The sequence below is a fragment of the Scyliorhinus canicula genome, chromosome 16 (genome assembly GCF_902713615.1).
Source record: "Scyliorhinus canicula chromosome 16, sScyCan1.1, whole genome shotgun sequence".
Lineage (NCBI taxonomy): Eukaryota > Metazoa > Chordata > Chondrichthyes > Carcharhiniformes > Scyliorhinidae > Scyliorhinus > Scyliorhinus canicula.
The window spans coordinates 55,384,685-55,398,858 of NC_052161.1; the positions used below are offsets into that span (position 1 = coordinate 55,384,685).

The 14,174-nt window shown below is 42.7% G+C and overlaps 1 protein-coding gene across 7 annotated transcripts in view; it reads right to left on the reverse strand.

Moving 5' to 3' along the window:
* Nucleotides 1-14,174, reverse strand: part of LOC119979244 (myoferlin-like) — a 284,837-nt gene that overhangs the window by 178,327 nt on the left and 92,336 nt on the right. For all 7 annotated transcript variants that reach the window (XM_038821180.1, XM_038821182.1, XM_038821178.1 and 4 more), the window contains 9 exons: nucleotides 13,077-13,228; nucleotides 12,571-12,699; nucleotides 10,814-10,876; nucleotides 10,680-10,730; nucleotides 9,915-9,945; nucleotides 6,459-6,574; nucleotides 3,635-3,761; nucleotides 885-988; nucleotides 709-777 (listed from right to left, as the gene is read on the reverse strand). In XM_038821180.1, coding sequence (XP_038677108.1) covers nucleotides 709-777; nucleotides 885-988; nucleotides 3,635-3,761; nucleotides 6,459-6,574; nucleotides 9,915-9,945; nucleotides 10,680-10,730; nucleotides 10,814-10,876; nucleotides 12,571-12,699; nucleotides 13,077-13,228 — 842 coding nt within the window. The remainder of the gene's footprint in view (nucleotides 1-708; nucleotides 778-884; nucleotides 989-3,634; nucleotides 3,762-6,458; nucleotides 6,575-9,914; nucleotides 9,946-10,679; nucleotides 10,731-10,813; nucleotides 10,877-12,570; nucleotides 12,700-13,076; nucleotides 13,229-14,174) is intronic.

Here is a 14,174-nt window from a genome sequence, read left to right on the forward strand (position 1 = left end):
TCCTCGTCACAAAGTGCACGCCACACTTTATCAACATTTAACACCGAAACCTGCTCATATAAACCTTGACCAAATATTCATGGTTTCAGGCCCAGGTCACTTGTTGATCGGCACATCTCCCAACAATCCCTAGTTACTCCGCCTGCCATGTTTTTCTTAACCCATATATCATCTTGCGGACAAATGTCAAGCATTTGACCAGTACAAAAATAATTTAACTCTGAACAAACTGCAATTAGGTCAGGGGCTATTTCTGACTTTTTAAATATTAGTTCATGGGACGTGGGCATCTCAGGATATGCCAGCATTTATTGCCCATCCCATATTGTCCTTGAAGGGGCACTTAAGAGTCAACTACATGGCTGTGTGTCTAGAGTCACACGTAGGCCAGACCAGGTAAAGATGGTAGATTTCCTTTGCTATATGACATTAGTGAATCAGATGCTTTTTTTCTGATGATCGACAATAGTTTCATGGTCACCATTAGACTTTTAATTCCAGATGTTCTATTGAATTCAAATTCTTCCATCTACAGTGGCGGGATTTGAACCTGGTCCCAAAATTATTACTCTGGGTCTCTGGTTTACTAGTTCAATGACAACACCACTATGCCACCACGTCCCCTACGACATATGACCAATACCACATGACATCTACTGGCAGATCGAAACCAATAATTGCAGTTAATAAAACAGAAACAGATTCTACCTTGACTTGAAGGTTGATTGTTTGGTTCCACTCAGGGTTTGCATTTTTTTCTATTATCTTTGTACAGAGCTGGAACAGAATAGAGTCCGTGTTATATATGCAGGGCAGTGGGTAGGAAGCTTGAATTCCATGCTAAAATCACAGGGATGCAGATATGGACACAACCAGATGCTCACCTTTTTCCCAGCAAAGCCAACTTCTATATATGGGTCCACAAGGTTTTTCTTATCAGAACCTGCACCAAATATTGATTTAACAGTTTCTGCAAAGGCATCGTCCACTAAAATGTAAAAGGAACAGAACATTGGCCTGATCACAACTTTGTTGCTAATATTCCATTGGTACATCACAATAGTTGGAGAAAGCCAGAAATGACTTGAACAACGTAAACATCACACAATCCAGTTCAAATGCAGTGGAAGCGATGCAACATATGCACTAAAATAGGTCCTTTATTACATTTACAAAACTCAAGTTCATTATGGCCAAACTGGAATAACAGGAGGAAGAGTAAGCTTAAGAAAAGCAGTCAAAAGGTGTATGGAAGTAGAAGATCTTTTGAAGGCGGAGTCACAGCAAAAGCAGAGATTAAAAGAGAAAATTGCCGAAGGGCTGGTTCAAAAGGCTTTGTTGCCTATGGCAAACTGAAGAGAGGTAAAGCCAGACAGTACAGCAGAATTGATGATGAATAAAACGTGCACAATGCATGCAAGAGTTGAAGGACAATATTCAGCACTGGAAGAAGTTGAACATTTCAAAGCGATGGGTAAAAACAGAAATGGGTAAGAGAGATAAAAGTTGTTTTTCAAAAATATTTTATACAAGGCATTTTTGATGTGTGGTGATCTTTGTGAGGGATTTCCAGGATGGAAGGCGGAGTGATCACAAAGACACACAAAGTTCTTTTTGAAGAACTAAACTAATTTAGTTCTGGCTTAGCACAGTGGGCTAAACAACTGGCTTATAATGCAGAACAAGGCCAGCAGCGTGGGTTCAATTACCGTACCGGCCTCCCGAACAGGCGCCAGAATGTGGTGACTAGGGGCTTTTCACAGTAACTTAATTGAAGCCTACTTGTGACAATAAGCGATTATTATTAATTTTATTAACACGACTAAATTTGAGTTCAATGCTTATTCTAAATAGCAAACATACATACAAGAATTAAACTACACTCACTAACACTATCGCTTACCTACTAATTATAACCATTATATCTTAACTAGCTCTGTAAAATACCATGAATCTCGTCTTCTTCAGCTCCAAAGTAATCTCCTCCCCCAAAGCCAAGTGCCAGTGCAATCTATCGTACTGTCCCTGAGCTCCCTCTAGTGGTTAGGCGCAACATAACATTAACTCTTCATATGCTGTACATTTGTATCATGTCACATCATGTAAACAAACAAAAGCAGAAGAACCAAACAACATTGTAAACAACACCCGCGACCCCTCTGCTCCCCTAATACCAAACCCTTCTCCTATCCCACCTTCCCCATTTTAACCCCCGATTTCCCCGCTCTCCCCCACCACCCCGCTGACCCCTCAAACATCCTTAAAGAAATCAATAAGCAGCTTCCACCTCCGGGTGAATCCATCCACCGACCTCCTCGAGACAAACTTGACCTTCTCCAGCCTCAGAAATTCCACCAAGCCGCTCAGCCACACCCCTGCTTTCGGCGCCTCCGAGTCACGTACACGCCAGCCTCTGCACCTTTGATGCCTTGGCATCCCCACAAACCTAAGGTTTTGTCTTCTGGAGTGATTCTATAGATCCTCCACCTTCTCCTTCAGCCTATTTTGGGTCTCCTGCATTACTCCCACCTCAGCCACCAATGAGGCCAACAGCTCCTTGTGCTCCCCCACCGCCTCCTCCACTTTCTTTATCACCCGACCCTGGGACTCCAGCCTCTGCTCCACTCTCTCAATCCCTGACTTTGGTTCCGCCACCTTGGCCAAGTCTTCTAGGGCCTCTTTCCTCTGCTGGCAGAGCTTTCCATTAAGGAACTCTATTAACTGCTCCGTCGACCACTGGGCAGGCAGAGCAGCCCCCTTGCCCTCTTATCCTGTGGCGCACCACAAAGACTCTCCTGTTTCAGCAGCTCTTTCCTTCTTGCCCCACTCAAGTCTGTGGATCCGTCCACCAGCCACACCAGAGGAGTAAGACCTCCCCTTGCACTCAAATCCCTTCAGGTGGGGAAAAGATGGGAAAAATCCAGCTTGAGCGGGAGCCACTAAATGTGCAACCGCTCACTCAATGGTCACCACCGAAGTCCAAAATTTCTAATATATAGATTCAGCTCAGGTTGAAGAAAACAGCATGCTCTACTCCATGGCGTGACATATGAAGGAAAGTGGGATGGGGCTAGGATCTGCAGTGCATTGCTTCTGGCATGAGCCAAACAAGACTCTTCCATCTTACCAACATTGAAGTTGACGGTTGTGATTCATCCAGACAGAAGCTGGTGGGGAGCATGAGCATAGTCAAGAAGCAAGCAGAAGGAAGGTCAGGCATCAGCTAAACCTGTGCTGACAGATTATCACCAAGCAGCAACATACAGATGAGCAATAGGAAAGGTCTAAAATTGGAACCCTGGGGCACACCCTGGGAGACTGAACAAGCATGGAAATTCACGGAGGAGAAAATTGTGTGTTATCAAGAATGGAACCAGGGGAGGGTAGGTCCAGGGTTTCAGAACAAGAAGGATGACTACCAAGATGATGAGGAAGAATAGGAACAGAAAATAACACATCACAATTACACAGGATATATAATGTACATTTTTTGGCCAGATTTCCTGGTCTCTGCTAGCAGATCACGATAAGGAGGATACTGCACCTTGAGTAGCATTTTGCATGTTGAATTTTCAAACAAATTTCAGTATCTAATATTAACACATTCTTCCCTTCAACCAGAAATCTAACTTACTCTGCGGAATATCCTCTGCTCTGTACACCTTCAAAAGGAATGTCACCCATCGAAGTGTGAGCCCTGCAGGGAGCAGCAGGTTACTTTCAACATCGTCCTGTTCTTCATTTGGGTCTTTCTTCTCAATCTATTGGACACATTTTTAAAAAAAGTTGGTGCGTTAATAGATAGTGGCTACAGTGAAGCAGGATATTGCTTAGTTTTTCCTGCTCCTCGCTGTCTGGCCATGATACCCACATCACAATTGACCGTGGGTATTTCAAAGAGCAAAGAACAATACAGCACAGGAACAGGCCCTTGGGCCCTACAAGCCTGTACCGGTCACGATACTAACCTTGGCCAAAACCCTCAGCTCTTCCTCGTGCCGTATCCCTCTATACCCATCCTATCCATGTATTTGTCAAGATGCCTTTTGAACGCCGTTAATGTATCTGCTTCCACAACCTCCCCTGGCAACGAGTTCCAGGTACTCACTACCCTCTGTGTAAAAAAAACCTGCCTCGCTCATCTCCTCTAAACTTTGCCGCACAGACCTTAAACCTATGCCCCCTGGTGACTGACCCCTCGTTTAGATGCAGTACAGAGCCTACCTCACCCATAGCCGTTCCATTTTACTATTGCTACAGCTTGGTGTTTGGTCTATTGAATCGTGCCACAGAACTAAGACCAGAGTACTCTCTCTGCCCCCACAATAGGACCCAGCATGAAACGATGGATCAGATACTCTTCCACTTTCCCCACTAGTACCATAGATTCCTTCTGAAGATATGCAAAACCTTTGCAATGTACTATTCAAAACGTTGTGTATGACCAGGGTAACTAGATCACATGGCATCTACCTGCTCCCTTGAAGTTTTCTGTGATCATTGAACACTGCTGGGCACCATCGCAAACACTGAAAGTGTGGTAGTGCAGCAAGATTAAGGTAATTTTAACTTGATTACTTTCACAGTAACTTCATTGCAGTGTTAAAGATTATTACCTACATTCGTGTTACCCTTTTTTCATCACCTACATTAGTGGCACCCTCTTTGAGGGCACTTGGCCTTTGTCCTGGTGACACTGGGCTCATAGCTGGTGCACTTGATCGACCCAAACATCAATGCCATCCAATAGCAAATTCCATTGGTTATTCCATTATTCAAAGGGCTGCATGAAGCACACCAATGACATCACAATGTTAAGAATGAATCTCAACACTTCCACTACATATGGTCAAATAAATATCCCTTCTAAAGCTATTTAACATAGGAGACTCAACATTTTATTCAGTCTTTTGCAAGCATGCATCTTTAAGCACTTCTCCAAATGCAAAATATTGAATAGCAATTCTGAAATTCGAATCACTCACTGCAGTCACTCGAGCAATCTATACAGTCCATTACTATAAATTAATTTCAGCATTCACCCAGCACATGCATGGATAGCCCTGCATTGACACCCCTTTCATTTTCACAAAAAAAAAAAACAGGTTATTTTGTAGTTAGCAGCTTTTTGCCTGCCCCCAAAATACCGAGAAGGACCATTTTGGCAAAACAGTTACGAAAATTTAACACTTCAGTTTTGGTTTCAAGCAATGAAGAACTTTGTTTTCTGACAAAAACAAATGACTTGTGCTGATTTCCCTGAATCTCTATGCCCCATTACTATTCTCCAGATAGAACTGTTACAACAAGGTGAAGGCGAGGAGTTAAATGATTCCCCTCTTCGTTTAACAGCAGGAGCTTTTCTGTAACAGGATACAAGTCAGTGAATACTTAACTGTTTACATGTTGATCATAAAAAGAACCAATAGGTCAGGGTTTTTTGAGTTTAACAAGGAGCATGTTTAGGTTTACAAATTAAACCGTGAAATACATCCCAACTCTCACACACATACTAGTGTGGAAGGATGGGGTGGCCAAATTAGAATCCATTAAAAAAAAAATAAAAGAGTAGATGATCTATAGTTGGGCTCAATTTGATGGTTTTAACTTCAAGATGTAGACAGCAGAATTGTTTTTCTTTTGGAGGCGGTACTGCTGGGATTCACTAGTCTGGAGAACAGCATCTCTGGATGGTTCGAGTGCTGAAAGTTTACCAGGTGGGTTGGAGAGGGGAAGAGGCAGGAAGAATCTCTTCTCTTCCCCCCCCCCCCCCCCCCCCCCCCCCCCCCCCCCATTGCCAATGCTTTTCAATGGTGATTTGATTAACTAACGGAAGGAAGCTACTCAGCCAGGCTTCCATTGTCCAAGCAATTACTCTGCCCTCTCCAACAGTTGAATAACTCAGGTGGTTACATCGATGCCTTGCTAATGAGACAGGAGATGCAAGTCCTTCAGACTCTCCTGAAGTAATTGTCTTTGACGGGTTTTGCAGATAGACTTACTCCACAGCTATGAGTCGGAACATGGAATAGATCATAATGCAAATAGGAATTAGCCATCTTGGGCTGAGATTGTGCTTTTGTCTGGTTTTTAAAAGTTCAATTAAGTTTGCCAGACAGTGAATTAAAAATTATTTGGGCCTTAGGCACATCTTCATGACAGGACCAATATTATTCAAAATGGCCTATTAGTCATTGATTTTCAGTCAAGGCTCATGGTTTGACATTATTGAGGTTGCAATGATTCTTTTCCTTGATGCATTTTTTTTTTTTTTTTAAGGTCCAAACTGTCAAGTTCTCATTAGCATTTGCAGCAATACAATAAAAGCTTACGGAATACCGAGTAACAGACATCTCATCAGTGACAGGATTTAGTGAAATCATTTAAAAGGCGCAAGGGAAATGTTTTTCACCTTTCTTACTTCAAGTATGAATATATACACCACTAAAAATAATTACCGGAGGTTCATCGCCTGTTGCCAAGACAAATAAGCTGACTTTCATGTATCCCTTGGATCCTGTGCTTGTGTCCTCAGGATCGTGAAGCAGAAGCCATTTCCTTAGAATAGCATGTCCTTTGGGGCAGCAAAAAAATTCAGCTTTAATTAGCTTGTTCAACAACAGTCACAGCAAATTGCCTGGCAATAGAAACTTAAAAGCACAAGAAGTGTGAGGGCCATTTACCATGATGTATGTTTTATCCAATAACCATCCGATCACCACAACCAAGCCACAGGAAGATTGGCTCAAATGATGGATTTGTTATTGAGCAATGGAAGGCACCTTCATAATAGAGGAGAAGGTTCTTGTGCAGACTGAATGTATTCCATTACATGGGCAACTAGACCTTCCTGGATATAGAGATTAAAATGAAATAGGAAAAGTGAGGAGGGGTGGAGGGGTCGATAAATGATGATCACCGGGATCAAAGCTTACCAGGTGGATTGTAGCAAAGAGGAAGTTTGACCAGGTCCATAGTTCAGTGGAGAACCAAGCTGAATTCAAACAAGTACAGAGGAAAAGGAAATTAGAGAGTACGAGAACAGGTTAGTAGATGACAAGATACAAATCAGCAAATAGTGCAGTCAAAGGAAAGATGTGACAGATTAAAGGACCAAAAAGGAGACCTTTGAGTGGATGAAGGGCTTGGCGGAGGTACAAAAAAAAGTACATAAAAGATTGGCAGTGCCTAAGGGTAGAAATGCCATGTAGTCCAGATGGAATGTATACTAAAAACAGAGAATGCTCGAGAAACTCAGGTCTGGCAGCACCTGTAGGGAGAGATAAACATAGCACTTTGAGTCTGTTTGGCTCTTAAGTCAGAGCAGAGGGGGGAGAAATCTCCACAATACCCAATAGATTTAGCCTCTCTTAGTTCTGACAAATGGGCAAACTGACTCGAAACATAACTCTGTTCTCGCTCCTTACAGATGCTGCCGGACCTGCAGAGTTTTTCCAGCATTGCATGTTTGTTTCAGATTCCAGCACCTGCAGTGTTTTGCTTATTTTGGAGAGTTTAATTGATTGATGAGGAATAGCCTCACTAGTCAGCCAATAGCATTCCTTGAAACCTAGAATTTGTATAATATGATAAATTCTTCACTGCCTCAATGAAAGCCTATAGTTGCAAAGTAATAGAAAACTTTAAATCGCTCCATCTTGATGCTTTAACCAAATGTGAAAGACTGCATCAAAAACTATTTAGAAGGAAGCAGTTAACTGGTTGAGAACGCTCGAAGCTTTCCTTTAGATTAATACAATTTGAATTTAGAAATGTTCCCGCTTGGTGCTTGCAAAGTGCAATGTCACCAGACAGATAGGCATTCATTTTGAATGGCCACACATTTATATCTCTTTCTTTCATAGAATTTACAGTGCAGAAGGAGGCCAATCGGCCCATCGAGTCTGCACCGGCTCTTGGAAAGAGCACCCTACCACCCTCAACACCATCCCCATAACTCAGTAACCCCACCCAACACTGAGGGCAATTTTGGACACTAAGGGCAATTTATCATGGCCAATCCACCTAACCCGCACATCTTTGGACTGTGGGAGGAAACCGGAGCACCCGGAGGAAACCCACGCACACACGGGGAGGATGTGCAGACTCCGCACAGACAGTGACCCAAGCTGGAATCGAACCTGGGACCCTGGATCTGTGAAGCGATTGTGCTATCCACAATGCTACTCCCGTCAAACCACACCTTGCATGTTATGGACACGGATAGCCAGAGTGTTAGCTATCATCTGAAGGGAAATGCATGCAGAATGGGTAACTGGGACATCCACCGTTTATTAATAGCATGGACTATAGTGAACCTTGGGATAGATTCAGTTTTCTTTTGCTGGGGGTAATCTTTGTCAAAGTGGCCTCCTGCAAACTACTGGCAATTCAGTGAGTCCCATGAGAGATGAATACAGCTCCCATTATAAATGTGGCCCACGGCTAAGAGCATTGGATTCAACTTAAACAGAGTTTTCAGTCACAAGTTAGACATGCATCCAGAAGATGGCCTGGTACCAAAAAACACGCAACAATCGGTGCCCTTCAAATCACTGCAAACGTGGCATTAAAAAATAATTCATCTTGTTGGTCTAAGTCCTGGTTTCTTCCTCACAGAGACACCAGAGTACACAGAGACACTAAAGTGTACACGTTGGTTAGGTCAGAACTAGAGTAGTGTGTGTAGTTCTGGAATCCACATTATAGGAGGGATATGATAGCACTGGAAAGGGAGCACTGGAAAGGGTGCAGAGTAGATATACCAGGATGTTGCCTGGGCTGGAGAGATTAAGCTAGCCAGAGAAATTGGATAGACTGGGGTTGTATTCCTTGGAGCAGAGGAGGCAGAGTGGGGCATTATTGAGATGTACAGAATTATGAGGGGTATAGATAGACAGGAAGAACATTTACATCTGGTGGAGGTATCAATGACCAGGGGCATAGATTTAAGCTAAGGGGCAGGAGGTTTAGGGGAAATGCGAAGAAAAAATTCACCCAGAGGGTGATGGGAGTCTGGAACTCACTGTATGAAAGGATGGTGGAGGCGGAGACCCTCACAACATTTCAGAAGTATTTACATGTGCATTTGTGATGTCAAGGCATATAAGGATATGGGCCAAGTGCTGGAAAATGGGATTAGACTAATCAGGAGGCTGTTTTTGACCGGCAAGATGCGATGGGCCAAAAGGCTTTTTCTGTGCAGTAAACCTCAATGACTTTATGATTGTACATTAGTATCTATCTAATTGGTCATTAACCACGTGTGAAGCAAAGTTTCGGCACAGTCCAGACGAAAGTTGCCTCGAATTTCCCGGCCTATCAGCCACCAGATGCATGTGTGAAAGGGACCACTGCTTGTTTGCACACTCATGCTGCATAGAGGAATCATTGGTCCCAGCTAGTTCAAGTGTGCAGCTGAATTGTGAGGAACGTGACTGTTGAGTCCAGCAAGTGTCCACACATACATATTTCCAGTCGGACTTACTGGAGAGCAAATAGGAGTTGGAACAACGGACTGTTTTCTCTTCCCCATTTCAGGAGGCCCAGAGAGCAATAAGACAGCCTCGCCCAACTATAGTCAGTTAACACAGCAGAGACCAGCATCAATTCTTCCCACTTGGTTCTTAAACTGGATTAACTCACTGGGAGCACCATGTTCTCTTTGCCACTCCAAGTATTTTGTCTTTAAGAGAAAACTATTCAACAAGAAAAAACAGGAAAGACATCACTGAAGGAGGATGGAATATTTCACAAACGGGGAAATGAGGCGTAACCACAAATGTTACAGCAGCAGCATCGACCTCAATAGGAAAAGCGCCAGACATAAATTGAATACTTTCCCAACAATGTGTGGCAGTTAAGAAAGCACATTTTCCCCTCACAAAATATATTAAAAAAACAATGTTACCCACCAGACTCATCATACACATAGCCAATGTCCAGCTGAAAAACAAATGAAATTGTCAGCATGTGGCAATGATAGTGAGTTATCTGGAAATTGTGCATGAACTGCCAATTTAACTTTTATTAGAAATCCCCAATTCATATTAAACAAAATGTGACTGCACTGTACACCAAAGGTCAACACACTGTCCTTTCATGCTGGGAACAAACTCCACACGGGGGTTGACCCAGGGCCGGAATTGAACCCGGGTCCTCGCCATCATGAGGCAGCAGTGCTAACTACTGTGCCACCCCCATTTCAAATAGGATTCAAAATTGGAGGAGAAAATAAAATAGGAACGTAGGAAAATAGGAACACAAGTGCACAGACTGAACACAAATTCACCCCCCCCCCCCAACCCCTTCAAAACAGCCCTGCAAACTAAGGCTCCTTTACCTCAACTAGTAACTGTGCTGAAAGAACAGAATAATTGCAAGTTCTTAAGTTCCCTTGGAGCTGTAAAAGTCCAGGAGGCAGTAAGTGATGTAGTAAGGAACTACTTTGCAATAGGGGATGCAGTAGCAGCCATATTTTCACCAACCCATAACCTCAACGCTACATGCAGTCACCACTACCAAGGTCACCCTTCGTCCCATATTAAGAAGAAAGTTTGTAGTAACATATAGCTAGGAGTACAAGAACACCAGAGGCTTTCTTTGAATGGTAAAGTAGCTGAACCCACAGATCATTGTAACATTAATAATTAAACAAATTAAGGAAAATTAAAACTTACTTTGAATTCTCCTATTAAAGAATCTGATCGCAGTGAAAAGGAATTGTATGCCTAGAGAGAAAGCAATAAATGAAACCGGTCTCAGAAATTTTCCACACTGCAGAATTGTAACTTATTGCAGAACTGAAACTTACCCTAATGATGATTGGTTCATCAAATAGTTCTTCTGGCGATCGGACTACATTGTAGAAGAAAATCTGATGGCAGAAAATAACCATTGGTTAATAAAGTGGAGTTGGGGGGAGGGGGGAGGGGTGTTGGGGAGAGAGAGGAGAGAGAGAGAAAAAGGAGAGCGCGAGCAAGAGAGAGCAAGAGCGAGCAAGAGCGCGAGCAAGAGTGAGCGAGCGAGCGAGCGAGCGAGCGGATACTGTTTTGGTTAAGATGATTCTCCTCCTATCTCCTACCCATTCAGACTCCTCAACCCCAATATTAGTATTGCACAAATAGAATCACTCTGCTGCATGCAGGGTATTTTGCAATGCTTTTTCTAAAGTGGGAATTTCTGTCAAAAGGGCCAATCCTGTGTAATCTTGAGCTATACATGTGGAGTTTTAACATTGGGAAAGGCGGTGATGGGGGTGGGCGAGCAGTGGGAATAAAGGAAAGGCAAATTCTTCAGTAGAACTCTTTTGTAGTGAACTCTAGGTTTGCAAAACTGCTGAAGGGGGGTACTTCACGGAGAAGAGATCATACAATAGTGACCCCAAGCATGGACCTCGGCCATGTTTAATGTGAGGGGCCATGTTTAATGCAAAATTCCAACTGTGTTTAATCTTCAGTCCATACTAAATTTTAATCTCATTCCAACTATGTAATGAAATATACTTTGGAATTACAATTCAAATTACTTGTGCTCGTTAGTTTCAGATGATTCTCAACAGGAGAGAAATTAGAAACTGAAGACCTAAATGAACATCTGCATTTTGTTACTTACGCTGGAAAAGCACTGGTAGCTCTTGCAGGCACCAACACTGAATATTTTGCAGGAGTGAAATTCCATATGATTCCAGAGGGGAGGAAACAATTAACTGTATCTGGCCTCGGTTCATGAATGCCTTTCATGGTAAGCAGGAAGAAGTTAGTATCTCAGACTAACTACCCAACCGCAAAGCAGAAATATGGGGCTGCAGTGTGTTTTCCAGTGACAGCTCGCCTTTGTCTACAGGATCTTATCTCGCTGATGTGTCTGGTATTTTGCATGACTCTCTAATCCCACTGTCAGGGAACTTGCCCTGGGGGACACCTTTGGGAGGACAAAAGATTCAGCCGGCAGGAAGGGCCAGAAATTCCCACTCAGTTACACCAGTATTTATACAACACCCCATGTCCCCAGGATCCCAATCGTTGGCAGTAAAATTTATTTGAACTGCAGTCACTGTTATTTCATTGATGGCAGCCAATTTGCACACACCAAGGTCTCACTGACCCCAACTACTGGTAGTATTAACTGAGGGATAAACGTTGACAAGAACACTTGGAGAATACATGTGCTTTGAGAAGTGCCGGTGAGATTCTTGGGGACAATGGGGCCTCGGTTTAACAACTGATCCAGATAGATGGCATCACCAACAATGCATACTCCCAGATGCATCAGCCTGGATTAGGTGCCCAAGTACTTGCATGCACTTTGAAGAATAATTCGAATTTCAGCAGAGTAAGACAAATACCATTGAGCCAGACATTGAAAAAAAAACAGACACGCAAGAAATGCAGTGACCCCACTGTGTAAACTTTTACATATTTCCAGTTACGGTCAAAGCTCAGCTGTTTAGTGGCTCACTAGACAGGGACAATGTTTTTCAGCATTAAAAATTTAAGCAGTGCAAAACAGAGTTACTAACTAATCCCAGCTAGTGAACTTTGGCTGATTGAAGTTGAGAAATCCCTATACCTCATCAAAGTGGGGATTGTTTCCTCTTCGAATCCTTGTCCGATGGGTCTGATTGCAGACTGTCACCTTCACAACAGGCTTTATATTATTACCAGGCAACTGACGGCCCGAAATTATTCTCACCCGAATCTAAAAAGCAAAAAAATGTAAATAGGCACGATACACTAAATATTTCCAAAAAGACAAAAGACCTCAATTTTTGTAAAATGTTCAAACCATAGCTTTTTACAGCCATTTCCATTCTATATGGATTCCTGATGGAGAGATGGTCTAATAAGAATGGTGCATTTTAAACGCAAATCATCCAGCCTCCACAATTTGGGCACTGGATTATCGGAATTGCTTCCACAAGGGAAGACATTTTCTGCAGCCATCCCTAGAGCTGTTTTATCCAAATCAGTGAATCAAAAAACAATTTTATAGTAAACTTACCAAATGGAAATTCCAGCTGCAGGAACATAAACTAAGTTTTGACCCTCACTCTTTATGGAGAGAATGTCATATACCTGGAAATCCTGAGGTTTGTTAGAAAGCAATCTCTTGCTTTTCTTCTTCCGGAGTCGTTTGTTCATATGTTTTGCTGTCTGGCCTGGTGTGCTGGGAACCCCAGGGGCTCCTGCACCCCCACCATCTTCATCTTCAGCATCCTCATCTTCATCTGTAAACCGGAGGACATCAAAAAAATAAAATCACAAGGGCACAATCTTTTACACATACATGCCCAAATATAAATCTAGAAAGGAAATCTAATGTCAACTGTACTTGGATTTTATTACATTAACCGCTCACATGTGAATCTGAACACACGCAAGAACAAATTGTGCCAGGAATTGACCATCTCCAATATGACACCCTAACCACCCTTCCTGAAGAATCAATGTCATTACCATTACTTAGTCCTGTAACTACATCCTGGGGATCACAACTGACTATCATCTGAACCAGCCACAGAGATGTAGCGTCTTCAAGAGCTTCTCGAACTCTTGACCTAGTTAATGTAGTGCGGAGGCCAAGGGTCAAACCAGGACATTATGGCTTAGTTTTGTTCAGGTTTTACTCAGTCTCCAAATGAGACCCACAAGTTGGTATAATCTTTCAAAAGCCATTCGCACATTCTCTGGGAAAAGAAACTGGCACATCTTCCCTGCCTTACACAGAACAACGCAATTCAAAAATCAGCATCACACAGAACTTGACAATTGCGGCCTCTTTTGAAATGAAGGTAATACTTCTTCCACATGACAAATACTTCCGAGGAGATGGAAGATACATAGTCTTTAAAGAAACTCTTTATATAGATCAAACAACTTTCTCCATCTTCTTTCCCAACCCTTAAATTCCAGCTCTCTTTCGGCTACACCAATATACATAGGAAGGCTACTTGCTCCAAAGCTTGCATTGTCATGCGAGTGTCCCTTCAGAGTCACATTTAGGAAAAATACTTTTTGCGGCATGCTAGGAGATGCAGACTCTTTTGGGCACAAACTGGGGCTGTCTAATCTGTTTATATTGTTTTGGTTTCTTGTTTTATCCAGTTTTGGGGGGGGGGGGGGGTTACATTCTTATTGCCTTTGATTAGATTAGAGCTTCTCTACTACTTTTTT